Source organism: Branchiostoma belcheri, unplaced genomic scaffold (genome assembly GCF_001625305.1).
Source record: "Branchiostoma belcheri isolate BF01 breed outbred unplaced genomic scaffold, Haploidv18h27 scaffold1, whole genome shotgun sequence".
Taxonomy (NCBI): domain Eukaryota; kingdom Metazoa; phylum Chordata; class Leptocardii; order Amphioxiformes; family Branchiostomatidae; genus Branchiostoma; species Branchiostoma belcheri.
In genome coordinates this window covers 1,047,680-1,074,781 of record NW_017802379.1, presented here as the reverse complement: position 1 = coordinate 1,074,781, position 27,102 = coordinate 1,047,680, and the positions used below count along the sequence as shown (strand labels likewise).

Here is a 27,102-nt window from a genome sequence, read left to right as displayed (position 1 = left end):
ATAACATCTTCTCTTATTATATTTTGCGGCACTGTCGTGACACTTTCAACACAGTAAGAATTTCTTGAACGTTTTTTTTTCCAGTAACAGTCCAAACTCAAATAACGTAGGGGAGGGGTGACGACGCATCTGTATAATCTGCGGCAAACCGTTTCAGGGTGTTCTGTACCATAAAAATAGTACAGAGATTCTTTTGTTCTTTAGACCAAATTGATTATTAAAAAGAGTGAAGAATACGCATGTTAATTTCTCTAGAACGATGTACCTCTGACGAAGACATGAGATCTTCGACCTCTAGTTATGATTGATGAACAATCAATCAATCCTTGATGAAAAGAAATTTCACCTGAAAAGCTCAGGAATCCTCCTTGATTCATCGCATGTATGTGGTTCCAGTTGGATGATCAGGAGTGTTAAATCCGATGCAACTGTTTCAATGTTTCGACAATGATGATGATTCAGACTCGTTGTAGAATAATTCACCAATGGAAGTTTCTTTCTTTATTCATTTTTCCAAATAATCAACATACCTTGCAGACATACATACAAACAATGATATGTGCAAATAACAATCAACCAAGCTCTTTACTACAAATATTGTAATGTGTTGAAAGGCCCAGAGAGGATCATACTACTACTAGTACCTAGAACTGGATTGTTCCTATATATAAGCTGTTAAACTTGTAATCGTAAAGGCTGCATTGGTAATTGGTCAAACATCTAAAAAATTGAATAAATAAGTAATTATAGGTATCCATTCACTTGTTTCAGCCCAGAATGGCAGGAAAGGGAAAGACTGTTGCAGTTGTCATGCTGCTAACACTTGCCGACCTCGCTGCTAACACAGTCTTCTACATGCACGGTGTGGACGTGTACAAGTTCATGTACGGCATCAACTTCTTCAGCATGTTTACCTCCATGTTCGACACCTGGGTGCTGGGGGTACTCAGGGTGTGTGTGATGCTCGGAGCTGTCCTGTCAGTGCTGTGCAACACACAGGATGCTGTTCCGAGGATCAAGCTGTCACAGTCCTGGGTCAGCATGTATCCAGCCGCTGTCTTTGCGTACACCGTGACGAAGCTGCTGCTGTATGCTGAGAAGGAAGAGGACATTCTGCCCAAACTGTGGTTCTGGGCACAGTTTGGAGGGAGTCTAGTGGGATGTGTTGTATTTTACTTCAACTGGATTTTACTTTCTAAGATCAGTACAAAGCCATACTTAAGCGTGAACAAGGAGGAGGGAACAGAGGAAGAAATAAAAGGCCTAGTTGGGGATGAAGAACCAAATGACAAGAAGAAAAAGAGGAAGAAAGAAAAAGATGAAGATGGCAAGTCTGCTGTGTTGAAATTGATGTCTTACTCCAAACCTGACCTGCCGTACCTCCTCACAGCCACCGCCTTTCTGCTTGGAGCTGCTGTTAGTAAGTATGACAGGAGCTTTTCATATAAACAATCACTTTTATTATGCTCAGTGTATGAGAGTCAAGATTTGTGTAAGATTGTCTTGCTTTATCATCTTTACTTCCTTTTTGTACATCATAATTACAGGGATTTTCTTAACAGCATAAGAAAGCTAGCCAAAAGACTAGTTGAAGCATTCAAGGATGAATATGTACTCTTGTCTCATGTTGACTGTTTTGGAGCTTCATTCTCAGTCAAATTAGCCCTTTTTTAACATTTCAACAGACGATCTTACTTTTTCTCCAATTACAGTTATTTTATACCACAGTTTCCTGAGTTGTGCAGGATTCTAGAAGTGCTGACTGATGATTTGTTTGTTCCCTGCAGGTGACATCTTTGAGCCTTACTACACTGGCCAGGTGATTGATGGGATAGCCATTGAGAAGTCACAGGAAAAGTTCACCCGAGCCATCATCATCATGACACTGCTGTCCATAACAAGGTCAATAAACTTTACACAACATATACAAGATTATGCCATTTGGTGCTTCCCTACTCCTTGTAATCTTGTCTATAAACATTTAACCTATATTTTATAAGCATTGACAAATCTCTCTCATTCAAGTCAATCTAATGGCCTCAAAAGCCTGTCATAGATTGCATTGCCATGCTGAGTGTATAAATGGAGATTTTAAAGATACAAGTTACAAGTTTAAGATAGTGTGGCCATTTGTACCATTTTGCTACCAAAAGATGATGATTGCACAACAATACTAGTAGCCAGACACTTAAGCTTCAGCCTCTTGACTTATATACCCGTGTTTAGTTTCTGTACCTCAGCCTCTTTAGCTGACCTATGTCTGTACTTACTGACTAACATTGATTGATGGTTCCAGTGGTGTGTGTGCAGGTCTGAGGGGTGGTCTGTTCTCCGTCTGTATGGCCAGACTGAACATACGACTACGCAACCTCCTCTTCAAGTCTGTCACCCAACAGGAGATAGGCTTCTTCGACAGCGTAAAAACAGGTAAATGTACAACCAGTACTTGTCACAGATTAACCAAGGAGGTTAAATCAGCTCGTTGGTTTAACCTAAAGGATGAAAAGAAAATTCAGCTTTTGGATTTTTGAACCCCAAATGCTATGTCTCTTTGGTATCTGCTTTGATATTGTGTGTACAGTAAATTTTGACATCAAAATCAAAATACATGTAGAAGGAAAACTTGTCAATGAATCTTTGTGTACCATTAGGCAAAGACATCCACCCAAGCCCCAGATTCTGTTTTTGCCTTGATATTTCAGCTCAGCATTTATAATAATTTCTATTTTGTAATGAGAAAAACAAACTGACTGTGTGACTTTTTCCAGGCGACATCACATCTCGGTTGACCTCTGACACCTCCACCATGTCTGACATGCTGTCCCTGAACCTGAACATTTTCCTTCGGAGCTTTGTGAGAGGAGCAGGCACCCTCTTCTTCATGTTCAAGTTGTCATGGCAACTCACCATCTTCACGTTAGTGATTGTCCCTGTTGTTGCTGGTGTGTCCAAAATCTATGGAAAGTACTTTAAGGTAAGATGATGTTTTAAGCTAAGGTTATAAGCTTTCAAAACATTGCTACAGATACATGTATGTTGTGTAGAGAATCATCTATTCCTCTCTGTCTCCAGCTTCTCTCTGTCTGTGAAGGATTCTAGAGCTCTTGTTAAAATAAAGACTTGGAAAACCTTATCATTAGCTACTGAAGAACAATTGGTTAAAACTCTTCTGCTTTTCTTTGTGCAGAAATTATCCAAGGCTGTACAGGACTCCCTTGCCAGAGCAAACGAGGTAGCAGAGGAGACAGTTGCATCTTTGAGGACAGTTCGCAGCTTTGCACATGAGAATGGGGAGTGTGACAGATACAGGTATACATCAGAAGCAGATGTACACTTAATACAATTTAAGGGAGGGAGTGAAGTAATTTATTTTGGGACATGTCTGTGTGTTTGTCACGTTAGGTAAGCATGTCAACAGTAGAGTTATTTTGATCAAATTGATCAAATATGAGAACTAACCTGTTGTGTCTATATTTTTTCACAGAGAAAAGCTGAAGGCTACCTATAAACTTAATATCAAGGAGGCCCTTGCCTACGGAGGCTACTCAATGACAACACATGTAAGAATAATGTTAGATGACTTTTAAGACTTGTTTCAATTAGTCATACACTTTGTGTTTCTTTGCCATGAAGGATTTTGATCTGATGTTAACAGAAACGTCCCCCATGTGAACCTACAGACTCTGGAGCTTGCCATGGTGGTGTTGACCCTGTACTATGGTGGCCATCTTGTCATCACAAACAGACTTACAGGAGGGAACCTGGTGTCCTTCATACTGTACCAAATGGAGCTGGGAGATGCTATAGAGGTATAGTACATTTGTACAACTGTAGTGCAGGACTAGGAAAGTCCTGGTTATAGGAGAGATCAGAGTTGAGCCTGTATAGCTATATTCATTTTGTGTTGGACCGCTCTGCTCTGTCACTAGATAGCTAGAGTAATATCTCAGAGAGCTAATAACACTGACCATACAATGACAATGACCATGAGTTGTATGAGGCATAGACCATAATAGTCATATTTTATATCCAGATTTCTTCTTGTTTATAAACCACTCAGTACAGAAACATTTGGCAGATGCAATTAAACATGATCAGCAACAGCAAGTTCTTTTTGTATTTTTTAAACAGGACATGGGATCTGTCTACACTGGTCTCATGCAAGCAGTTGGGGCATCAGAGAAGGTTTTTGAGTACATTGATCGCAAGCCTGAGGTGCAGAACAATGGTTTACTGGCACCTGACAAGCTGGAAGGACACATAGAGTTCAAAGATGTGTGCTTTGCCTACCCAGCTAGGAAAGATATTCCAGTTTTAAAGGTAAAACTTAAAGCATTTTACATGCATTTACAGTTAATCTGTTGGTGTAGTTACTGTTACACCTTACAGCTACGTAAACATTGTTGGCAGTGTTTTTATTATTATTTTAGCACAGACATGCCTATGTTTTGACAAAGGGTTAGCATTAGCTTTAGGGTTACGTTGTTAGTCCAGTGACCATATTGTATTTTTGTATGCATTGTAGGATGTTTCTTTTGAGGTGTCTCCTGGCGAAGTTGTTGCCCTGGTTGGCCCCAGTGGCAGTGGGAAGAGCACCTGTGTCAACCTGCTGGAACACTTCTATGAGACCACGTCAGGCCAGGTGCTGCTAGACGGTAACCCCATCATGGCGTATGATCACAAGTTTCTGCACCGAATGGTGAGGTCTATTCCCTTACCTGTTTTATTATCCCTTCAGTATTAGGGGCTTCCGTGTTATATGTGTTATAATTGTCACTGTGAACTCAACTCAACAATCTGCGATTTAAAAATACCAGTGTAAACTTGAAATTGGTACCATGCATGGTGTCATTTCAGATTGCTCTGGTAGGACAAGAGCCGGTGCTGTTTGCCCGCTCCATCAAGGACAACATCTCCTACGCCCTGAACAACTGCAGCCTGGAGGAGGTGCAGCAGGTTGCTAGGCAGGCCAACGCCCATCAGTTCATCGCGGAGCTGCCTGAGGGGTACGAGACGGAGACTGGGGAGAAGGGGATGCAGCTGTCGGGGGGACAGAAGCAGAGGGTGGCGATCGCCCGGGCGCTGATCAGGAGACCAGCGGTGCTGCTACTGGACGAGGCCACCAGCGCTTTGGATGCCGAGAGTGAACACTTGGTGAGTAAAAAGAAGCTCATAGTCATAGACTTCTTCAAGTATTATTCCAGGCCAAGTCTAGCTTTCGGTGGTCCCAAAATGAAATTTCACCGACGGCTATTCCGAGATCAGGGTGCGCCAAAGGGTTGCACTTGGGCCAATTTTTCAAGTTTTATATTTTTCTACTTTTAGTGCAGAAAATCGATCTAGAGGTGTTGCCATACATTGCACTTTTTAAATTTTTGGATAGAGACGTTCAGTTCAAAAGTTGTGCTCTTCCAAACTTTAGCCCACTCATTTCAGATGTGGCCGGCAACGGACACTACAGCTAAGCTGTAGTGTCCGTTGCCGGCCACATCTGGCCGCTCAAGTACATGACAAGAACACCAAATCTTGCAAGACCTGTCATTAAGGGGTTGACAAAATGCTACAGAAATAACATAAATGACAAAATTACTTCAAAATTGCAACAAAGTGTAATTAATGTACCTATATGGTATACTTGGCAACGGACACTACATGGCAACGGACACTACACCCTTGAGGTTTTTTGACATTATTTCATATAATTACAGCAATAGACTGAAATAGCTACTGTGTTTTAAGTCAGCATCTTTAGCTGTTTCAAAACCTGAAATCATATGCACCCACAGCTTTTCTATTTTAAGTTATTACCGAGCAACGGACACTACACATTTTCTCGGACAAAAAAGACAGGTAACTGTAAGCCATCAGCCATATTAACCCAAAGGACAAGCAACATAAAAACACATGTTTTGTGTCATATATGGATGTACCTTGCATAACATGCAAAATGGCCAGTTCTATCACCATCCTTTTTAGTACAGGGAGATAAGTTAATTGCAATGTGTTAATTTATGAATTTTACATAACGTGTACAACATATTGATAAATGCGCTCTAGAAAAGAGAAATTTCCAATCATCATCAGGTTTTTTGCAAAACATATCAGACTGAGCATGTCTGAACATATTGCAAATCTTTTCATTCCATTTTTTTGTTCCCAAATTACTTAAAAGCATATTTCAAAAACTGGCATTTTTCAAGTGCAACAGCATAACGTAGATTTTATGCCAATTTCTGGTCTTAAATTGGCCATAGCATAAGTTTTAAACATCTTAACACCAAATCTCTTCCTGATTGTCTGGAAAATAACTGTACTAGTATAACAAGTTTAGATAAATGTCAACAGAATGCGATAAATACAGAGTAAGATTGACATAACGATGCACGATGCCATTGGCGCACCCTGATCTCGGAATAGCCGCATATCTTGGGTACTTTTTAACTTGAACTTGTGTTAAACTTTATCAATAGGTGTTCTACATTCTTTACATCAGGGACAAAGTCTTATTCATTGTTATTGTAAAAAAACACGAAAGGCTATCTTTATTATCTAAATTATATCTCAAACTGAAGATATTAGGTGAGTTAGGGATTTAGGGTGAGTTCCCTTTTGTGTTGGATCAAAGTTAAACTTTACCATCACATCAAAATGTCTTATTACAGGTCCAGCAGGCTATCCAAAACCTGCACGGACACACGGTCATCCTCATCGCCCACCGGCTGAGCACCGTGGAGAGGGCTGACCGCATCATTGTCATCGACAGGGGCAGCGTGGTGGAGCAGGGGCGGCACCGGGAGCTGATGCAGCAGGACGGGCTGTACGCCAAGCTGGTCCAGCGACAGCTACTCGGCTTGGACAGCAAGGAGGAGGACAGTACAGCAGAGGCAGAACCGACAGCCAACAGCCAGTATGGGTCGATGAAGGCCAGTCGTGGTCGGTTGAAAAGTGGTTCGAGCTCAGATTCAGACTCAGATTCAGACAGTTCTGGATCAGATGTTGCAATAAGAGTTTAAGTAGGAGCAAGAAGGGAGATTTACAATTTTTATCTCAGATGGACTATTTAGTGTGGACATCATGATATTTTTTATTATTATTGCTTCTCAGTGAAACCGTACACGTTTAGGCAGAAGTACATGTAAGAGTTGGTATTTACTATAAGTTTTATATTAGGTGGACTGTTCATGTGATATCTTCTATTATCTATTATCTACATTATCTTCTATTTTTGCTTCTCAGGTAAACCATATTGTTTATCCGTAATGAGATTTGTGATGGTGATATTTATGCAGTGTCTTAAACAAACTTCAGTGACTGTGTGTCAAATGTTTTTGAATTGAGTTGTGGTCAGTTTTTGCAAAGAAAGAGGATAGGATATATATAAGTTGACCGGAGCTGTGCAATGAATTTATCCTACATGGACTCGAAATCTTAACAAGATAAAACATTTTACTGTTATTGCGTAGGCAGACCATGCTACCTACATGTGTCTACACGACTTCTATTATTGAACCTCCTATATAGGATGGTAAGTATAACCATGGAGCTTTTGGAAATGGTTGCATTTAGAAAAGGTGTATTGCTAGTATGTGGAAGGATGGGTGATGTTGTCAGAGAAACACAAACAATAAAGGACTATTTTTTGTCACACAGCAGACACCCAGACTTGCAGTGACTGACTTTAATTTTCTACAACTTGTTTGTTGTACATCATTGCCACATACATGTACGTGCAAGTCTGTGACTATCTCTCACTACCAGGGGCTACATATATAATTGTCCCCCTCCTCTAGTAGAGCCAATCAGTCAGATGGCTTGCAAGGAGCGTAATTACGTCAGTAGAATTACCAAGTAATTCCTGAAACTTTATCTACAGACCAAGGTGCAAGCATCCCCTAACATTGTTTTCCTGGTAGTATAGCTGCCGTATCTTAGTAGCACTTAATCATCTCGATGTCACAGTTCACACTGATGAGTCGTTTTGAGGGCTGAAAAGCCCTAGGTTTACTTTCCGCTGGAAGAGTCCTTTCATCTACCAGTAATCTCCAAGCAGATCTTTCGGGGGCCGCAAAGACACGGTAGCAAATTGGCCAGGCTGTATTCTTCATTGGCCAGACAGTTAGCATTTCGCCACCGAAGAAATGGTAACTGTTCGGCTAATGGATACAGCCTGGCCAATTTGATACTGCCTTTGTGACCACCAAAAGATATGCTTGGAGATCTGTATAGCCGGCATAACCGCCGGTCTACGGCGTAACAGACCAGCTAACTACCAGCAAATTACTTTCATCAGCCGGGCGCGTCCAGCCCCAACATCTCCCGCCGCACCATCCTAGCGTACAGCCCTTCCTGCTGCATCAGCTCCCGGTGCCGCCCCTGCTCCACCACGCTGCCCTTGTCGATGACGATGATGCGGTCAGCCCTCTCCACGGTGCTCAGACGGTGGGCGATGACGATGACCGTATGTCCGTGCAGGTTTTCGATAGCCTGTTGGACCTGGAGCGGAAAGAAAATGGTCCTTTAAGCACTCTTCTGAGTCAAGTTTCTGTTGTAGGGAGAGTTTCTTTATCACCGGTACCACAAACTTACTTCGATCATTCAACTAAAATATGAATGAGTACTTCTATGTGATGCAGTGCACTGAGTCTAAAAGATGAGTTGACAGTACATTAGTTGTGCTCTATCGTCGTCCACGACCCATCTACTTTGTCATATACATCCCAGTTGTAACGGATTTGGCATGAAAATCCTGATTTCATCTTCAGTGTTTCATCTTCAGTGTTTTGTATGAAAAAATCTTGCCATTTGTTCACTCTCGGCATCCAAAGCGCTGGTGGCCTCGTCCAGTAGCAGCACCGCTGGTCTCCTGATCAGCGCCCGGGCGATCGCCACCCTCTGCTTCTGTCCCCCCGACAGCTGCATCCCCTTCTCCCCAGTCTCCGTCTCGTACCCCTCAGGCAGCTCCGCAATGAACTGATGGGCGTTGGCCTGCCTAGCAACCTGCTGCACCTCCTCCAAGCTGCAGTTGTCCAGGGCATAGGAGATGTTGTCCTTGATGGAGCGGGCAAACAACACTGGCTCTTGTCCTACCAGAGCAATCTGAAATGACACCATGGTACCAGTTCAAGTTTAGATCCAGTATTTTATAATCATAGATCGTTGAGCTTAAAGTGATGATAATAAAACATTCAATGAATCCCCTAAGACTGAAGGGATAATAAAACAGATAAGGGCCTCACCATTCGGTGCAGAAACTTGTGATCATACGCCATGATGGGGTTACCGTCTAGCAGCACCTGGCCTGACGTGGTCTCATAGAAGTGTTCCAGCAGGTTGACACAGGTGCTCTTTCCACTGCCACTGGGGCCGACCAGGGCAACAACTTCGCCGGGAGACACATGGAAGGAGATATCCTGGCACAAAAAAAAGTTTAAAGTTATCTCGGCGACACCTTTGTACTATAATTACTCCTGTTAACCCTATGTTCTTCATGGACATTCTTCGAGTCTATCAAACTTAGTGTACTCCCATTTTCTCTTATGCACGAATACCTGTATTGAGCTTTTAAAGCTATGCTTCATATCCTACCTTCAAAACTTGCACGCTCCTTCGGGATGGGTAGGCAAAGGACACGTTTCTGAACTCTATTTGTCCTTCAGGTTTCGAAGGTACCATTTTCCCGCCGTTTTCAATCTCTGGCTCGCGTTCTATGTATTCAATGATTTTCTTGGACGCTCCAACTGCTACCATCAGCTCTACGTACACGTTTGCCATCTTCTGTTTAGTATGAAAAAAAAGCAAACAACATGTAAACAATCAGTCACTACACATTTTAACAATTACCTCAGTTTCTGGGACCTAGGTGAGAAATATCACTACCACATCATAAGAATAAGAGCAAACGTTCCACATGGTTTCACTCGCAATATGTATGGTGGAGGTGGTTCTCCTCAGAGACAGGCTAGGCATAATATATTTAAAGTGTGCATCCCCTATCAGGAGGGTGCAAAGAGGTGTGTCTCGGGCTAGCTTGTGACTCATGAGCCAGACTGCTACTAGAATGAGCCATAAACTACTAGCAATGTAGCCTTTGAACATATCGCTGTACAATACGGATATTTCCTTACCTCCAAGGAGCCCTTGAGGTGCTTCTGGTACAGTATAAAGGATACCAGGCTCCCTCCTGTCAGATTCGTCGCAATCACAAGATGGCCGCCGTAGAACAAGGTCAGCACGAGTTGCGTAAGGGAGAACAGCTGGACGTGGAAAAACTTCGCATTTTAATTTCGTAGAAACACCATTATCTTAATAACAGAAATATTTTGTTCCACGATCAATATTTTGTTCCTTCATCTCAAATTATAATACTTCCAACAGTGTGCGATTGGATTTAAATCGTATGGAGATCGTGATTCACTTCAAATCACACGGACGTAGGCCTAGCGTTCCCCGTCTTGTACTAAGCTAACGAAAGGGTATATCACCCCGTAACCCCGACCAATACGGTCGACTGATGGTGATGATGCAGTATAACATTTCTGCGATGTTGTGAATCGAACCAGATTCCAACAGCAACACCTGTGTGCTCTTAAAGCACAATTATCATAGTGTTTTGTGTTCACTTATGGCCGTGTTCAACTGACGAGACACAGTGCGCATCGATCATCTACTTAAACAGACAGAGGCCGATTATGATGATGAGTACGAAAGTGTGTAGTGGCTACTATTGTATTAAGATGTAAACAGCACCTATAGCCATGGCAATTTGAAGCACACAAAATTTCGGACTCACATGCTCGATCGTGGCGAAGCTCCCTAACAGCAATGCCTCCCTGACGAACAGCTTGTAAACGTCCTGAAGTCTCTCACTGTGGGTTGAGTAACGAAGTGGTTGTCAGGAACATTAAGTTTTGTTCATCAGTCGCACAGGCATGAAAAATACTCTTTGTCAGTAGATTGTACTGTCGTGTACCATCATATACCGACATGTGTGCCCTGCAAACGCGATTTACAAGCACACACAGACACGACACCATGGATTCAGCACCAAGGACAGCTGGTACCAAACTCACTTTTGATAATATTCGTTACTAGATCAGATCTCTTTTTGTCACCAACCTGTATCTCTCACACTCTTTGTCTTCATTTGCAAAACTGCGGACTGTCCTCATGTTGGCACACGTCTCCTCAGCCACATCGTTGGCCTTGGCTAACGACGTCTGTATGTCCTTAGCCACTTTCTGTACAATATGCGTACCGAGAAAACAATAAAATTCTATTCATCCAAAATGCACAAACAAGCACAAACACACTAAGAGGTTTCAGTAAAAGTGGTTGAACGGTTTATCACCAGTACATATAGACGACCAAATAGAGTTATACAGAGCTAAATAGCATTTATTTTGTGTTTCTCACCACGTGTTTGTCCATTGGCTCTTTTTCACACACATACATGTATGTTCTTGAAACTCACCTTCAGACATTTGCCGTACGCCTTAGCAACCGCGGCGATGAGAGGAAACAGAAGGAGAGTCAGGACCGACAGCCGCCATGACAGCTTGAACATGAAGCCCACGGTAAGCACCACGCGCACCACGGTAGCGCAGACCAACTTCAGGTTTTTGACAAGAGTCACTGTACTAGTGTTTGTGTCTGAGACCAGACGAGAAGTGATTTCCCCTAAATTGAATAGAAAACAATGCGTGTTGCAATGTAGACCAAATCATCCATACATGACTACGGCGTGTTGCTTTACTGTCCTACTGTACCAGCTACGATTGTCGAGCAGTATAGTTTATCTATGCAGTTGTAAAACATTGATCTGTAAAAGACAAATATCACAACTCAATGAAAATCTCACCCGTTTTGACGCTGTCGAAGAAGCCGATCTCCTGACGGGTGAGGGAACGGAACAGCAGGTTTCGGACCCGGATGTTGAGCTTGATCATGGTGATATTAAACAGCCCAATGCACGTGCCATCGAAAAGGGCGCTACAGACCACATCACAATATAGAGTTACACGTTTGCCTCGAAAGAAAAATCAACGTTTATTTTCAAATTTTCTTGGCAAGACACTTACCCAGGACATTCGACGTTCATACGTCATCATTGCATAAATTACGTCATAAGTAAAAACTTGTCAATGATTCGATTTTCTGTGCATATCAAAACTTAAACATACTGCTGATCAATCAAAATGGAGTCCTATTATTTCTTTCTATAAGAACGATGCGTATAAGACGAGCCCTCAATGTGCAGAGTTGACTTAATGAGTGTTTGTTCTTACGTTAAGGCTGTTAAAAGGCACATGATGACAATGGCGTGGGTAAACTTGGCCTGTGACGTTTCTGTTTTGGCTATCCCGTCGATCACCTGACCAGTGTAGAGCGGAAGGAAGGTGTCAGCTGGAACAGAAGGGCAGGTAAGATACAGGACTATCAGGTGAAGGGACTTGAGATATGGATATTTACATAACAAGCCAGTCAGAGATGGCAGACTTTATCCCTTACCCATACATCTTTTCGACCCTTCCAGCCCCACAAAAAAATGAATGAGGATCATGTAGGGCAATGCTGCATTGTGTATTATGTATCAGAGACACGCGAAGAGACAAGCCAAAAGTAACACTTCATTCTGTTTGATACTTACTGACGGCACTTCCTATCTGGAAAGACGTCGCCGCAAGAAAGTACGGTATGACAGGTTTCGAATAAGAGAACAGTTTCTTCATTGAAGAAAAAATCGATTTTGTTTTCGCTCCACTTCCTAGTAGGCGTTCTCTTTCCTCGTCCGTCCCTTCCTCGGTGTTAACACTTCGGTATGACTGGGTACAAATCGTTGATAGCAGCGTCCAGTTTAGGTAGAACACAGCACATCCGACTACACTGCCGACAAAGGAACCCCAGAACCAGGGTATGTGAGGAAACTTGGCGTCCTTTTCTGAATACAGCAGGAGCTTGACACAAGTGTACGCACACATAGCAGCGGGTAAGACACCGATCCACGATCTTGACAACCTGATCCTTGGAACAGCATCTCTGGTGTTGCACAGCACAGACATGACAGCACCAAACGTCACACATCCTCTCAGCAGCCCGAGTGCCCAAATGTCTAACAAAGACGCGAAGATGCTAAAAGACTTTATGTCATACGTGAAGTTGTACAGACTCGCACCGTTCATGTACAAGATGGTGTTGACGGCAACGTCGGCCAAGGATAGCAGAGTAACAACAACAACGGTCCTCCTCTTTCCGGCCATTATGAGCTGGAAATTACAAGACGACATACGTCAATGAAGGAAAAACATCCAGACAAAAGTACAAATTGATCAAATTGACTGAACAGCATGTCTAGCCGGCCTACTCCCCTGGTATGCAAATAAGTCTAATTGGGCTTTTTTACAGTACCTACTTGGCTTATTTGCCAGCAACCCTGGGAGCCTGGTTCAGGCTGGCGATAAGTCCTACATTAAAGAAAAATGGCCCAATAAGTAGTATTTTCTAAGTACAAGTACTCGGTTTTAATACTTACCTCGATATCCTTTTCTCTCTCGCTTGTATGACAGACGACTTTTACAACATGGAGGAGGTGATTGTCTTGTTCAACCAGATTCGCTAATTATAAGGGTCAGAGGTTACCCTATACATCGGCAGGCGGAACGAGTAGATCCACTTTACCTGGACCAGGTGACCTCGGTTGCCTATTGTGCAAGAGGTAATTTACTTACTTACTTTAATTGGGGCCTTGGCACCATGTAGAGCATAGGTTACCGATAATCTTTCTCTATCCAGATTGATTCCAGGCCTTTGGTCTTGTTGGTTACAAAAACAAAGTAACGCCTCAGGCAGATAAGAAGGACAACCTTTATATATCACTACAGTCAGCCGTTGACATGCGATATTTGCACAACAAAGGCGAACCAATCTGGAGCGCACTGCCCTACCTGGTAGACCTAATCAACAACAAAGGGTTAGCGCAACAAATAAGTAGTAAGACAAGCACATTGTAAGGTTCAAAATATTTTAGTACATATTTCTTTATTGTTTTCATTGTAAATCATACTCTACTTCAGCCGTTGAAGACTGCCAGTGTATGATCTGTAATGATAATGACCATTCATATGCATTCATTCAGACGGACTACAAACGTCCCCTAACATTGTTTTCCTTTACATTGTAGCATAGATACCGTATCTTAGTTACTGTAGCACTTAATCATCTCGATGTTAGAATATATTTCCTGAGTCGTTTTCAGAGCTGAGAAGCCCTAAGTTAACTTTCCACTCGAATGAGTCCTTTCATCATCCGGGCGCGTCCAGCCCCAACATCTCCCGCCGCACCATCCTAGCGTACAGCCCGTCCTGCTGCATCAGCTCCCGGTGCCGCCCCTGCTCCACCACGCTGCCCTTGTCGATGACGATGATGCGGTCAGCCCTCTCCACAGTGCTCAGCCGGTGGGCGATGACGATGACCGTATGGCCGGATCCGTGCAGGTTTTCGATAGCCTGCTGGACCTGGAGCGGGAAGAAAATAGTCCCTTCAGCACTCTTTTGAGTCAAGTTTCTGTGGTAGGGAGAGTTTATTTATTACCGGTATCACTGACCAAATCAAACTTACTTCGATCATTCAGCTGTTACGCATTTGAGTACTTCTATGTGATGCAGTGCACTGAGTCTGAGTTGACAGTACATCAGTTGTGCTCTATCGTCGTCCACGACCCATCTACTTTGTCATATACATCCAAGTTGTAACGGATTTGGCATGAAAATCCTGATTTCATCTTCAGTGTTTCATCTTCAGTGTTCTATATCAAAAACAAAGCTTGCCATTTGTTCACTCTCGGCATCCAAAGCGCTGGTGGCCTCGTCCAGTAGCAGCACCGCTGGTCTCCTGATCAGCGCCCGGGCGATCGCCACCCTCTGCTTCTGTCCCCCCGACAGCTGCATCCCCTTCTCCCCAGTCTCCGTCTCGTACCCCTCAGGCAGCTCCGCAATGAACTGATGGGCGTTGGCCTGCCTAGCAACCTGCTGCACCTCCTCCAGGCTGCAGTTGTCCAGGGCATAGGAGATGTTGTCCTTGATGGAGCGGGCAAACAGCACAGGCTCTTGTCCTACCAGAGCTATCTGAAATCACACCATGGTACAAATTTCAAGTTTAGACCAGTATTTTTAAATCGCAGATTGTTGAGTTGAGCTTAAAGTGACAATTATAACACATATAACACTAAAGCCCCTAATACTGAAGGGATAATAAAACAGATAAGGGCCTCACCATTCGGTGCAGAAACTTGTGATCATACGCCATGATGGGGTTACCGTCTAGCAGCACCTGGCCTGACGTGGTCTCATAGAAGTGTTCCAGTAGGTTGACACAGGTGCTCTTCCCACTGCCACTGGGACCGACCAGTGCAACAACTTCGCCGGGAGACACCTTGAAGGAGATATCCTGGTGCAAAGAAAACTGTTAAACTTATCTCCGGGACACCTTTGTACTATAATAACTCCAGTTAAGCTGCTGTTCTTCATGGGACCAAACACATTTTGTCTTTATATGCACAAATACCTGAAATAGATATACAAGTTATGCACGAATACCTGTATTCAAGTACCAAAAACTTATGCATCATATCCCACCTTCAAAACTTGCACGCTCCTTCGGGATGGGTAGGCAAAGGACACATTTCTGAACTCTATATGTCCTTCAGGTCTCGAAGGTGCCATTTTCCCGCCGTTTTCAATCTCTGGCTCTCGTTCTATGTATTCAATGATTTTCTTGGACGCTCCAACCGCTACCATCAGCTGTACGTACACGTCTGTCAACTTCTGGTATTGGTTAAGAAACAAACAACATGCAATGTAGACAATACACATCGTAAATGTCTATTTAACAATTAGCCTTTGTACCCAGGCTATATAATCATATATTAACTATTCCTTGAGATGCTGGGATCTAGGTGAGGCATAAGATACGAGAATAACTCAGAGGCAAAAGTTCGCATAGCTTTACTCGCACTGGGGTGGACCCCAACTATCACCGTTGTATTTTAGTATGATGGGGTTATTATGGCTCTCCTAAACCTTCGGCGTAACGTCCACCCAAAGTGTGCATTCCCTACCAATAAGACTGCAAGGAGGTGTACAGAACATCACTACCTGAACGAACCTTGTAACCCAGAAGCTGCGACAAACTTAGTCCCGGCACTACTAGCTTTTGAGTGATCAGTGACATATCAATGAACAACATTTTCTTACCTCCAAAGCGTCCCTGAGGTGATTCTGGTACAGGATGAAGGACACCAGGCTCCCTCCTGTCAGCTTCGTCTCAATCACAAGATGGCCGCCGTAGAACAAGGTCAGCACGAGTTGCACAAGAGCGAACAACTGGAAATGGTAACACCTCTCAGTTCCCTTTCTTACAGACACCCAATCTTTAAGTATGACCAACGTAGGTTAGATGTTTAACCTCATTGGAATGGCATTTTCATGTACAGCATTTCTGTAAAATGTTGTGAATAGAACCAGATTCCAGCAGCAACGCCTGTGCAATTGCCATAGCGTGTTATCATAACTTGTGCCAGTGCTCAAAATCAACTGATAAGACAAAGTGCGTATGGATTAACCTACTATTAAACACACTAAACCTATCGATAAATCTACTTAATATTAAACAGATGAAGGCCGATTATGATAATGAGTGCAAAAGTGTGTCGTGGCAATGTGAAGCACATACACAAAATGTCACACTCACATTCTCGATCGTGATGAAGCTCCCCAGCAGCAATGCCTCCCTAAAGAACAGCTTGTAGGCGTCCTGAAGTTTCTCATTGTATCTCTCACACTCTCTGTCTTCATTTGCGAAGCTGCGGACTGTCCTCATGTTGGCACAGGTCTCCTCAGCAACATCGTTGGCCTTGGCTAAGGACGTCTGTATCTCCTTAGCCACTTTCTGTACAGGACCGGATGGTACAGAAAAAATCGCATTGATTTAAAAGTGGGAAGTGAGATTGTCTTTGTTTGTGACACAGTCTGATGATACAGAAGCACAAACAATGAACGGCGTTTCGTTAAAATTAGCCATATATCATAGGAAAACCGAATAACCAACTAGATTTCAAATGTAGTTTGCGGTTCCCACCAGTTGTTTGTCCGTCTGCTCTTTTCACACACATGTATGCTCTTAAACATTCGCAGAATATTGAAAGTTCACCTTCAGACATCTGCCGTACACCTTAGCAACTGCGGCAATGGGAGGGAAGAGCAGGAGAGTGAGGACCGACAGCCGCCAGGACAGCTTGAACATGAAGCCCACGGTAAGCACCACGCGCACCACGGTAGCGCAGAACACTTTCAGGTTCAGGATAAGCATCTCGGTACTGGTGGTTGTGTCGGAGATCAGGCGAGAAGTGATTTCCCCTACGATGAATAGAAAATAATGTGTGCTGCCAAGTATCCTCTACCAGGCTTAAGAAGCGATTGGAAAGAGCAGAAATTGACCGAATAGACAGATGACATTACGGGAGAGTTGGTCCTGCTAATGTGATAAGCAAACTGTACTCGTAATTAGCCGACCGACTCTCCTGGTATGTAATCTATCTACATCCCTAATTTCTAGCTACTCTAGGTCTTTCCAGCCGATTCTGAAGCGGCCAGCGCCAATGTGCAACCATATCACAGCTCACACACACGCCTAGTCATAATGCCCAATCATAATTACACCAGCAAAAAGTATTGAAGCAGCAAAATCGTTCCACATGTATTCACTCAACCTTCTCTCATGTAAAACATGGATGATTTTTATAAACGACAGTGAAAGTCTGACCAGTTTTGACGCTGTCGAAGAATCCAATCTCCTGACGGGTGAGGGAACGGAACAGCAGGTTTCGGACCCGGATGTTCAGCTTGATCATGGTGATTTGAAACAGTCCAGTTCGCATCCCATCGAAAAGTGAGCTACAGGTCACAGAGTAATGGTTACTTACATGTTTGACTCGACAGACCGATCAACATTTCTTTTGAAGTTTTCTTCGCAACAAAGCTACCCAATAGCATGTACTAATACATTTAGAGACGTGCATCACTTATTACAGCCGTATTTGAATTTGCCAAGTGCAATCATCAGTGAAAACGTATCGATGAGTTGGACATACTAGTATCACAATGTAAACATAATGGTCGATCAAAATCACGCACTTTTTTTAAAGATCAACAAGGTTAGCCCTCAATGGCCAGAGTTAATAAATCAATGAGTGTTTGTTCTTACGTTAAGGCTGTTAAAAGGCACATGATGACAATGGCGTGGGTGAACTTGGCCTGTGACGTTTCTATCTTGGCTATCCCGTCGATCACCTGGCCAGTGTAGAACGGGAGGAAGGTGGCAGCTGGAAGAGAAGGGCAGGTAAGACAAGGGACTGTCAGCTTAAGGGAATATCTACAACAATGGGCAAAAAAGAGATGGCAATGGTACGTTCTCCTTGATACTTACTGACAGCCCCTCCTACCAGAAAAGACGTCGCCGCAAGAAAGTACGGTATGACAGGCTTCGAATAAGAGAACAGCTTCTTCATTGAAGAAAAAATCGACTTGGTTTTCGCTCCACTTCCAAGTAGGCCTTCTCTTTCCTCGTCCGTCCCTTCCTCTGAGTTTATACTTCGGTAAGACTGGGTAACGATCGTTGACAGTAGCGTCCAGTTTAGGTAGAACACAGCACATCCGACTACACTGCCGACAAAGGAACCCCAGAACCAGGGTACGTGAGGAAACTTGGCGTCCTTTTCTGAATACAGCAGAAGCTTGACACAAGTGTACGCACACATAGCAGCTGGTATGACACCGATCCACGACCTTGACAGCTTCATCCTTGGAACAGCATCCCTGGTGTTGTACAGCACAGACATGACAGCACCAATCGTCACACATCCTCTCAGCAGCCCTAGTGCCCAAATGTCCAACAAAGACGCGAAGATGCTGAAGTAATTGACGTCGTAGGTGAACTTGTACAGACCCGCACCGTTCATGTACAAGATGGTGTTGACGGCAACGTCGGCCAAGGACAACAGTAGGACAGCAGCAACGGTCCTCATCTTTCCCGCCATTATGAGCTGTAAATTATAACAAGCGATACGTCCATGAATCGTTGAGACATCCAGTTAATGGGATACTCAAGAAATACAGTTACTCAGGCAACTGGATAAGATTTTGAAAACTGTCATCAGACGTGAAGTTGCATCTACTACTTTTCTTCAGAAGACACGCCCAGCTATGACAAGGTGGCCTTGTGGTAGGCAAAAAGCGGGTGACGGTTGGGTGATTTGGTTACCGATAATTTGCCTGTCTTCAAATAATTTGCATGTACATGATGTTATAACGTTAACAGAACAGCGACCGTTCAAAATTCGTGTATACCAAGGAGCTTCAAAAAGATATCAGTTCTATTACAATTAATTGTTACTCAAGCCTCGAGCGAAAAGTTTCATCAGGTTGGTAAGTCGCTAAATAAAGAGACTCCTTTTACACGTTTTATTAGGGGAGGGGTTCCGTCTTCCGCAGGAGTAAGGACATCCTGGATAACTGAGTGATCTTGGGAGCTTACAAGCTAGTGACAAGACACATACTCAAGAAAAATGTATGTTTTTCAAAGCACATGTACTCAGATTCAGTACTTACCTCGGTTTCCTGTCCTAAGCCACACGGCTCCTACAACATGGAGGTGTTTACCTTGTTCAACCAGGTTCGCTCATCACATTACTGGGTCAGAGGTTATCCCTGTCAATAGCGTGCTAAAGACCGGGTGGTCGCGCGCTGTCAGGCGGAACCAGAAGATCCACTTTACCTGGGCCGGGCTATTGTACAGGTGGTGTCTGTTACCAAGTAACGTCATAGGCGGCCTGAATGTTGAATCGCGCGCCTAGCGGCCGCGGCCCGTCCGACAATGAGAGATTGTGTGAACATAGGCTAATGACTTAGGCTGTAGCTATTAATAAATACTAGAACAGGACATTTTCGCGACTTCTACAAATCACCTCGACAGGTCGTTTGTTTGTTTGTTTGTTTATTAGCACCACAAAAGCAAATAACATAACATAACATAGTGGTATTGGAGGAGATAGGAAACTTTTAAGACTGCTTATGCCAATACATGTAATTATAAACTCTACTCCTATATACCACTTTAACACTTAAACTTGATTAGCAATATTCTGAAGGAAAATAAAACGATACAGTATCAATAATCAATAATTATTGATATAAGTTAAGAGCTGTACATATGACCTTTCAAACCCTTTAAAAGGGGTTCAGTTTCAGTTCAGTCAGACAAGGAGACTTTGACAGTTTTTGTTTATACTAGTAATCTGTTCAGATTTTTGAAAATGACAGGAAATTCATCTTAATCATAGTCAATGAGCTTATCTATTTGATATAAGAAAGTAGTAAGAGAGTCACAAACTCCCACTCCACTTAAATGTGCACAGCAATTAATTTCAGGATACAATGTTCACGCAAGTAATAAAGTAAGGTTAATACAAAATAAAATAAGGTTTGGACACCAGACTAGACCACCCTAGCAGCCATAGATTGTGTGATACATGTACAGGAAATACAGGAAGATGCTTCAAAATGTTTCCCTCTCTGATGGTCTGCACAGGATGGAGGGAGATACTAAAATAAGGCACTGTTGGTCTTGCAAACCTCTGAACCTATAGTCTCTATCAGGCTTCAGAAGCAGCTGGAAAGATGAGAAATTGGTCGAATAGACACATAAAATGCCTGGGGAGTTGGTCTGCTGAAGGAGTATTTGCTGCCTCCTCATGGCTTGGTAGAGGATACTGAGCTCCTATACAGATGAGGAAGGAAGATCCTTCAAAATACTAATCCCTCTCTGTTAGCCTCTAGCATGCTATACAGGATGCAAGGAATATTTGCCAACCCCTTGCTTGTGGCCAATTTCTACTTCTGAAGCCTGGTAGACTCTACTGAGCTGCTACAAACAAGGCAGAAAGATCCCTCAAAATATTTCCCACTCTGATTACTCTCTAAGCAGAGGATTTTTTATCGGGTTTCTTTTTTGCACTGGAACTTTTTTTGGGGGGGGTGAAAAAAATTCACCCAATAAAAGTCTAAAAACATGCCAAAAATAACCCAAACCTCTGCTTGGAGAGTACACTCTGATAGCCTCTAACAGGCTTTACAGACGAGGCAGGAAGATGCCGTGGAAGGTCATGCAGGCCTGTGCGGGGCTGGGCACCTCGGCCCGCCCCAGCTCGCTGAATGTCTGTCCGTCCAGGACCAGCAGGAACACGGCCCGGTCCTCACCGGTCAACGACCTCACCACCAGGGACAGCACCACTCCTGGGGGAGAAGGGGGGCATTTGATCAGTACCAAGTTTTCGCTGAAATTGCTGTTGCCTTGTGAACACACAAATTAAAATTCGAACCAACTTGCGGTACAGGACAATTGCAGTTGCCCTCTCGCGGTGACGGTGAGCCATGGTAACACAGGATGATCGGGTCTGGATGATTGGAAGGGATCATCCTATGTTACCATCTATAGCTCAGGGTGCAAGAAGACAATCGTGCTCTAAAAACGATGTCCACCAATGGATTACCAATATTCATGGTACTTGTGGTGTACTGCGGTGTAAAAGTAAAAAAAAAGTGACAGTGAAACTGATCTCGGACCAGTTCAGTTCACTGACAGAAAAGACACATACTATCTACGGTATTTACTGTCTTTTTATTGATGCAGGTTATACAATGTATGTGACTGTGTAATGTAAAGAATAATACAGCAATTTATACTTTTGATTCAGCTCTGCCAACTTAAAGGCAGTTTAACAAAACTCCATGCATTACCTTTGGATTAGTACACTAACTACATTATGTAGTTAGTAAACCCTAACCTTTACCCTAAACCTACCTTCATCCTCAGCAGTGGCACCTGGTGCCGGCACAAAGACAGGCTCGGAGGGGTAACACCCCGACTCCTTCCACACTTTTGACGACTTGGTCTGGGCATCACCCTTTACAAGCTGTAGGCAATCAAATCAATTCAATTGAATACTGATCCAAATTCAGTCACATAGATTATCTGATTTATAAACACAATGCCAATTTATTGCAGAATTATGTAAATTTTGCAGTTTATTTGAAGTTTGTATTTGAAACCAAAATAGCCTGACGTTCTTGCAATCCATACAGATACTTCCATGGCCTTCACACAATGCCCGACTCTTACCAGATCTATTTGCCCTGAAATTCCATAGAAGAAGCGGTATTTCTTCCCGTTGTAGCGGTCGTAGTTGATACGGGGGAGCTCCACAGTGCCTGGCATGAAACAACATGGAAGAAATGAATGGTTTGTTTTCAAATCAAAAAATTTATTCTAACAAAAATCAAACTCTTATGGACCAAGGTAGCTAGCATTTCAGGAGATTTTGTGTGGTCAATGTTGCAATTCAGAACTTTCCCTATTGCAGGCAATATCTTTTCTAACATAACATCTGAAAATTATGAGACCAACAGAAAGTAAATAAGGACTGTTAGGGCTGGTAAGTCGTCATACATGTACCTGGACAAAGTTTTTCCGGTGTACAGAAAACAGTCCCGTCATCTCGAAGAACTGCAGTAGCCTCCGTGTCAACCAGACTGACAAGATTATCCTGGTCAGAAGCCTGACAGAGAGAAAAGCAGATGTGGTGAAGTGTTCTAAATTGATGAAAATAGCAGTAAATTGCATGTGAATTGTTTTAAGTAGCAGAATGCAATGGCCAGGCAAAGACATGTTTGGCCATTTTCATTTCATGCCCTAATAGCCTTGATCAGCTCTGCTCTCAAACCTACCTCAGTAGGCTGAAGAGGCAAGACATAGCGTCTGGCCTCAATCATACTGTCACGTAGGGTGCCTTCTCCGCCCCTCAGATTTTCCAGGTACAAGCTGGTGACGCTGTCTCCTTCCTCGTTACAACAGACATCCACCACTAGGTGTCCCTCCTCCTCGTATGTGTTGATGTGGTGGAAGGTGAAGAAGGAGTCAGACAGGTACACTGTGGGTAACACCTGCCCTGTCTGCTTCTCAATCACATGGAAACGTGTCTGTGGGGCGAGGTAGAGATATAAGATAGAGTTGGTAGAGATGTACATTGTACATGTATGAGATAGTGCTGGTAAGTTCTTTACACATGTACAGCCACAGTGGTTTTGAATTGTGAGGTCACTGGCATTCCTGGTTAGACACATTCTTGGTACACTTAACACGATTTTACTCCTTCCACCCAGGTGTAAAATAGGAACTTGACTTCAGCTGGGGAGGTTAAGGCTGCGTAAGGAGAGGAAAGGTCTCCGCCTTTCAATACCATAGACAAAGTGGACTTAGAACCCACTGCCCCTAAAAAGGCTTACCTTTACTTTACCTTACAACCACTGTCAATTTACTCCTCAACATTTTGGCTGCTTTCATCAGGGTGCAATATAATGATCTTTTTTACCCCTTTTCCAGATGGCGTCGTTGATCATACTGTGATTGTGTAAAGAGAACCTCACTTGTATACGACAGCAACTGTACTTTTTTTAGTATGCAACAATGTTTAGCAAAAGAAAATTACCGGAGTGCTGCTGTCAAACTCCATGGCAGCAGACACTGCTTTTCCTGATATGAATTTAGAAAACATCAGTTTCCACACGTTGATGTACATGGGCTGTTCAACGAAGACAACATAGTTCTCAGTCAGACCAAAGCTGTGGAAGTAACTCGGCCTCATCTTATTCTCCTGCGGGACACTGGCAACCATGTACGCCTTTTGGGTTGGGTTGTTCCTTTCACCTGAAGGTCAAGGAAATAATGGGGGAATGGTTGGAACAACTTTTTCCACATTGTAATATGTTTCGGTCAGCAAAATTCTATCCAGGGACAGAACGATTAAAAAATTTGAATTATTACAGGAAGTGACCACCTTTACACAAGGACCACCTGGCCATTAATGGTGGCCATTGTTTTTGTGGTTGCACCAGAGTGTCACCCAGTCCGATGGGTCCGGACCTTGTGGAGCAGCAGTTTGTGCATTACTTCATAAGCTGGCTGCCTGGGTTCAGCACCAGTTCGATTTCCGGCAGTCCCAGGAGCCAGGAGTTCGATGTTTCTACTCGCCCCTAGGTTTTCCGTGGTTCCTACACTGGGCATCAAGAATCCTGTCTATGATGTCTACTGTAAGCAAGTTCCACGAGTACTCACTATAGACTGAGGTTAGACAGTATATGTGCGTACTACTAGCCAAATCATATGATGATAGCAGGCACATACCTTCATCGGGAAGGGGCATCTTCACCAGGCCAAAGAGGCCGTCTTTTCCAAAACGTGATGCCATGTTGTAGATCGTTCCATCTGCGTCTGTGTGGGGGTGGGCAGTCATCAGATTCAAGGCCACATACTTGGAACGGTCCACCTGGTGACAACAGGATGGATTTTACATGACTCATTGTATAGGTACTTGCAAGCCAATGCAGGTCATTTCTCTCTCTTGTGGTTAAAGATATTTTCTATGACTTTTGCTATAAAGCCTGTCCTTAAGCCTGAAACTTCAGACTCCTTGCACTCACTGACCTAAAAAAAAACTTTTTTGGGTCAGGAAGTGTAAGGATGTAACAAAATGAATGGCCCCCCAGGCTTCTTTGCATAGCATACATAAGTAAAAGTACCATGCAACAATAACAGCAACAAAATTTTGCCTACATCTGGGTTAAGACTGTGAGATGATTCATTCAAAGAACATACCAAAACACTGCAGACTGGCCTCTTAAAGAGAAAACATTACCTTTTCCTGGTCTGTTTCCAGTGTCTGAGGGTCAATTCTCCTCATCATCGGTGTCTCCGTCATGGTGTAGATCTCATCTCGGACTTGCATCAGGTTCACGCTGCAGTTGTCTGAGGGGACAGACGTGTCCCAGAAGTAGGAGAACACCCTGGGAGAAAAACAGTCACAATTAAGAAGAAAACTTCAAGATCTGGATCTAAGAAAACTTAGAGTAATAGACTTTAAGTAATTCACCAGTATCTCAGGCAGTGCTGTCAAACCCCAACAGCCTACAGTGGCCTGACACAAGGAACTAAAAGCTAGGCCATGTTGTCAAGTAACATTTTCACCTCGTGTATGGCAGGTGTTGTCTCAATGTGTTTGCTTGTGTTTCCGTAATTATTTCCACATGCTAGGCATGTCAGGGACACTGACAATAATTTGAATAAAGTCCAAGGAAGGTCTCAGAGAAAGTCTTCAGTTTCCTTATACATACATGTACATGTACATGTACATGCATATCTGTTGCCTTGTGGGAGCCAGCAGGAAAATCAGCAAGAATTTCACAATTGAAAAAACAGGACGTTTGCAAAAATCTAGCTGTACGCTCTTCGGTTTCTTGTTCACCTTGAAAAGATGTTCTTGCAGGGGTCTGGATAAGAGTTTGTTCCGAACTCGGTGACGACGATCCTGTTCTGTTGTTCGGCCAGAACGTACGAGTCACTCCGCAGAAAACGGTTCTGATACGTCACCTTTGAACCCTGTGTAATGCGTGGTGAAAAGAACATTTTAGTGGAAATTTACAGGATTGGTGTAACTTTACATCAATAATTTGCATATGCTACACAGCCAACACTGAATAATGCCATATTATATATGCTACATAATACTACATTTATAAGGCAACCCTTAGGGTTTTTTTAAGTCTAATAAGAAAAGAACCTAGGCTGTCATAGTCTGAAACTTGTTCTATATGTATACATCTAATTACAATCTAGTAGTCATTACATACATGTAAACATGCATATCTATAATTATACATGTAGGTCCAAGTTCAGGGAATAGAAATCAAGCAATGACATTACTACAATATGGCATATGTTTGCATGTATCATAATACGGCATGCCTACCTCAATGTTGAAGCGGTGAATGAGACACAGGCCATCAAACAGGTGGTTGTAGGACTGGCCGCCGACTTCAAACTTTCCAGGACCGACCCGGAGCAAGCTGCCCTTCAGCCATTCCGGGATTTGACCTTTTGGACCAGACAATGTAGAAGGAGAGAGAGTTAACTTACAATGTACATGGTTAAAATGGAAAGCTGTTTATTCCCATAATGTTATACATTTAATGAGACATTCCTTGCCCTGTCCCCCACCCCAAGGTTTATCAAAGGAAGACGAAACTCAGAGATGTGAGGAGTACAATTTATAGACAATAATGATAATAGCAACAGTAGGAAACCATGACCATGCAGGGGAAGCAAAAACCTATATGGAAGTCCTTTCCTACCTTTGACATCAGCTTGTAAGGGCTCAGCTGTCTCCTCCACTGATTTAAAAAGAGCATCCATTCCAGACTCTTGACTTAAGGTTCTGTGTAAGGGAATTTAGCCATTAATAACAAAGACAAAGAAGATCAAGCAGATATTGGGTGGAAAAATCTAGGTAATGTCACACTGCTCTGACAATGTCATCTGAACACAAGTTCCACATCACCCTTTGAAAAATAGATGATAGTAGAGGTTGAAATTTGCAGTGGTTTTTAATATTCAGAATTTTTGCCTTGACCTCTTTCATTTACTATATTATACTGACCAGCCTCTTTAACTTGCAACATAATGTAACACAACACCACAAATGTGTCTGCTACCACACTAGTTACAGGACCAGTGACAGGTCATTGACCTTATGTGTTTGGAGAAGAAGATGAAACAGAGTGAGGGTAAGCATAAAAATACAATACAGTGGCAGAACTTGACATATTACCTGGTATAACACAGATACCAGGGTTTAATCTGTAGAGAAAGGTGAATCCTCCCTACAGATCCCACTAATGTTGACAGTCGACCTGCGCTTGTCTTGGTGACAAGGACTTTGAACATACGGTTTTCAGCAGAAGCCAAGGATTCAGGTCATTTGTCCCTCTGCAAATCAGAACAACCAAAAATATGCATATGGCAAGTGTTCAAATATAACATTTAGTATGACAACTAGCTGTTTCAACTTTTCGAGCGTTTTATGACTGAACGACGACCTCGCTTCTTTCTTCAAGTATTTGCACCTAAGCTAATAGCTAGTTGTAGCAAAATTATGTCACAACT

The 27,102-nt window shown here is 43.0% G+C and overlaps 4 protein-coding genes across 4 annotated transcripts in view; 1 reads left to right on the top strand and 3 right to left on the bottom strand.

Moving 5' to 3' along the window:
* The window catches only part of LOC109465215 (ATP-binding cassette sub-family B member 9-like), a 14,830-nt gene extending 6,692 nt beyond the window's left edge, over positions 1 to 8,138 (top strand). The window contains exons 2-12 of the mRNA XM_019762362.1: positions 772 to 1,420; positions 1,788 to 1,902; positions 2,297 to 2,427; positions 2,769 to 2,974; positions 3,188 to 3,309; positions 3,485 to 3,560; positions 3,681 to 3,809; positions 4,132 to 4,320; positions 4,526 to 4,699; positions 4,858 to 5,154; positions 6,663 to 8,138. Of these exons, the coding sequence (XP_019617921.1) occupies positions 778 to 1,420; positions 1,788 to 1,902; positions 2,297 to 2,427; positions 2,769 to 2,974; positions 3,188 to 3,309; positions 3,485 to 3,560; positions 3,681 to 3,809; positions 4,132 to 4,320; positions 4,526 to 4,699; positions 4,858 to 5,154; positions 6,663 to 7,013 (2,433 nt within the window). The 5' untranslated portion in view covers positions 772 to 777 and the 3' untranslated portion in view covers positions 7,014 to 8,138. The remainder of the gene's footprint in view (positions 1 to 771; positions 1,421 to 1,787; positions 1,903 to 2,296; positions 2,428 to 2,768; positions 2,975 to 3,187; positions 3,310 to 3,484; positions 3,561 to 3,680; positions 3,810 to 4,131; positions 4,321 to 4,525; positions 4,700 to 4,857; positions 5,155 to 6,662) is intronic.
* Positions 8,139 to 8,234: 96 nt separating this feature from the next.
* Positions 8,235 to 13,664, bottom strand: LOC109467740 (ATP-binding cassette sub-family B member 9-like). Its single transcript, XM_019765794.1, has 12 exons — positions 13,529 to 13,664; positions 12,647 to 13,262; positions 12,285 to 12,402; positions 11,858 to 11,988; positions 11,471 to 11,676; positions 11,116 to 11,237; positions 10,790 to 10,865; positions 10,125 to 10,253; positions 9,586 to 9,774; positions 9,237 to 9,410; positions 8,800 to 9,096; positions 8,235 to 8,493 (listed from the first exon to the last, which is right to left on the bottom strand). Exons 2-12 carry the CDS (start codon positions 13,254 to 13,256, stop codon positions 8,287 to 8,289), a joined length of 2,259 nt encoding a protein of 752 aa, XP_019621353.1. The 5' UTR covers positions 13,257 to 13,262; positions 13,529 to 13,664; the 3' UTR covers positions 8,235 to 8,286.
* Positions 13,665 to 14,233: 569 nt separating this feature from the next.
* Positions 14,234 to 19,095, bottom strand: LOC109467751 (ATP-binding cassette sub-family B member 9-like). The gene is made up of 10 exons (XM_019765805.1): positions 18,478 to 19,095; positions 18,256 to 18,373; positions 17,815 to 17,945; positions 17,203 to 17,408; positions 16,744 to 16,941; positions 16,248 to 16,376; positions 15,630 to 15,818; positions 15,268 to 15,441; positions 14,823 to 15,119; positions 14,234 to 14,510 (listed from the first exon to the last, which is right to left on the bottom strand). The coding sequence occupies exons 1-10, from the start codon at positions 19,085 to 19,087 to the stop codon at positions 14,298 to 14,300; spliced, it is 2,265 nt and encodes a 754-aa protein (XP_019621364.1). The 5' UTR covers positions 19,088 to 19,095; the 3' UTR covers positions 14,234 to 14,297.
* A 2,064-nt stretch (positions 19,096 to 21,159) lies between these two features.
* On the bottom strand, positions 21,160 to 26,374 carry LOC109466559 (beta,beta-carotene 9',10'-oxygenase-like). The gene is made up of 11 exons (XM_019764295.1): positions 26,292 to 26,374; positions 25,910 to 26,034; positions 25,406 to 25,539; positions 24,800 to 24,947; positions 24,289 to 24,430; positions 23,594 to 23,811; positions 22,833 to 23,084; positions 22,561 to 22,663; positions 22,228 to 22,316; positions 21,910 to 22,021; positions 21,160 to 21,341 (listed from the first exon to the last, which is right to left on the bottom strand). Exons 1-11 carry the CDS (start codon positions 26,350 to 26,352, stop codon positions 21,178 to 21,180), a joined length of 1,548 nt encoding a protein of 515 aa, XP_019619854.1. The 5' UTR covers positions 26,353 to 26,374; the 3' UTR covers positions 21,160 to 21,177.
* Between the last annotated feature and the right edge of the window lie 728 nt (positions 26,375 to 27,102).

Bases quoted from the DNA above. Each gene is read 5' to 3' on its own strand.
- LOC109467740 (XM_019765794.1), bottom strand. From the start codon at position 13,256: ATGGCCGGAAAGAGGAGGACCGTTGTTGTTGTTACTCTGCTATCCTTG. The intron at 11,989-12,284 runs GTAAGAACAAAC...TGTGGTCTGTAG, and splicing joins TGCCTTTTAACAGCCTTAAC to CGCCCTTTTCGATGGCACGT. The intron at 10,866-11,115 runs GTTGGTGACAAA...CTCAACCCACAG, and splicing joins AAAGAGTGTGAGAGATACAG to TGAGAGACTTCAGGACGTTT.
- LOC109466559 (XM_019764295.1), bottom strand. From the start codon at position 26,352: ATGGATGCTCTTTTTAAATCAGTGGAGGAGACAGCTGAGCCCTTACAA. The intron at 23,085-23,593 runs GTAATTTTCTTT...CTCGCCCCACAG, and splicing joins AGTTTGACAGCAGCACTCCG to ACACGTTTCCATGTGATTGA. The intron at 22,022-22,227 runs GTAAGAGTCGGG...GATTGCCTACAG, and splicing joins TTTCAGGGCAAATAGATCTG to CTTGTAAAGGGTGATGCCCA.
- LOC109467751 (XM_019765805.1), bottom strand. From the start codon at position 19,087: ATGGCGGGAAAGATGAGGACCGTTGCTGCTGTCCTACTGTTGTCCTTG. The intron at 18,374-18,477 runs GTAAGTATCAAG...CTTCTCTTCCAG, and splicing joins TCTGGTAGGAGGGGCTGTCA to CTGCCACCTTCCTCCCGTTC. The intron at 17,946-18,255 runs GTAAGAACAAAC...TGTGACCTGTAG, and splicing joins TGCCTTTTAACAGCCTTAAC to CTCACTTTTCGATGGGATGC.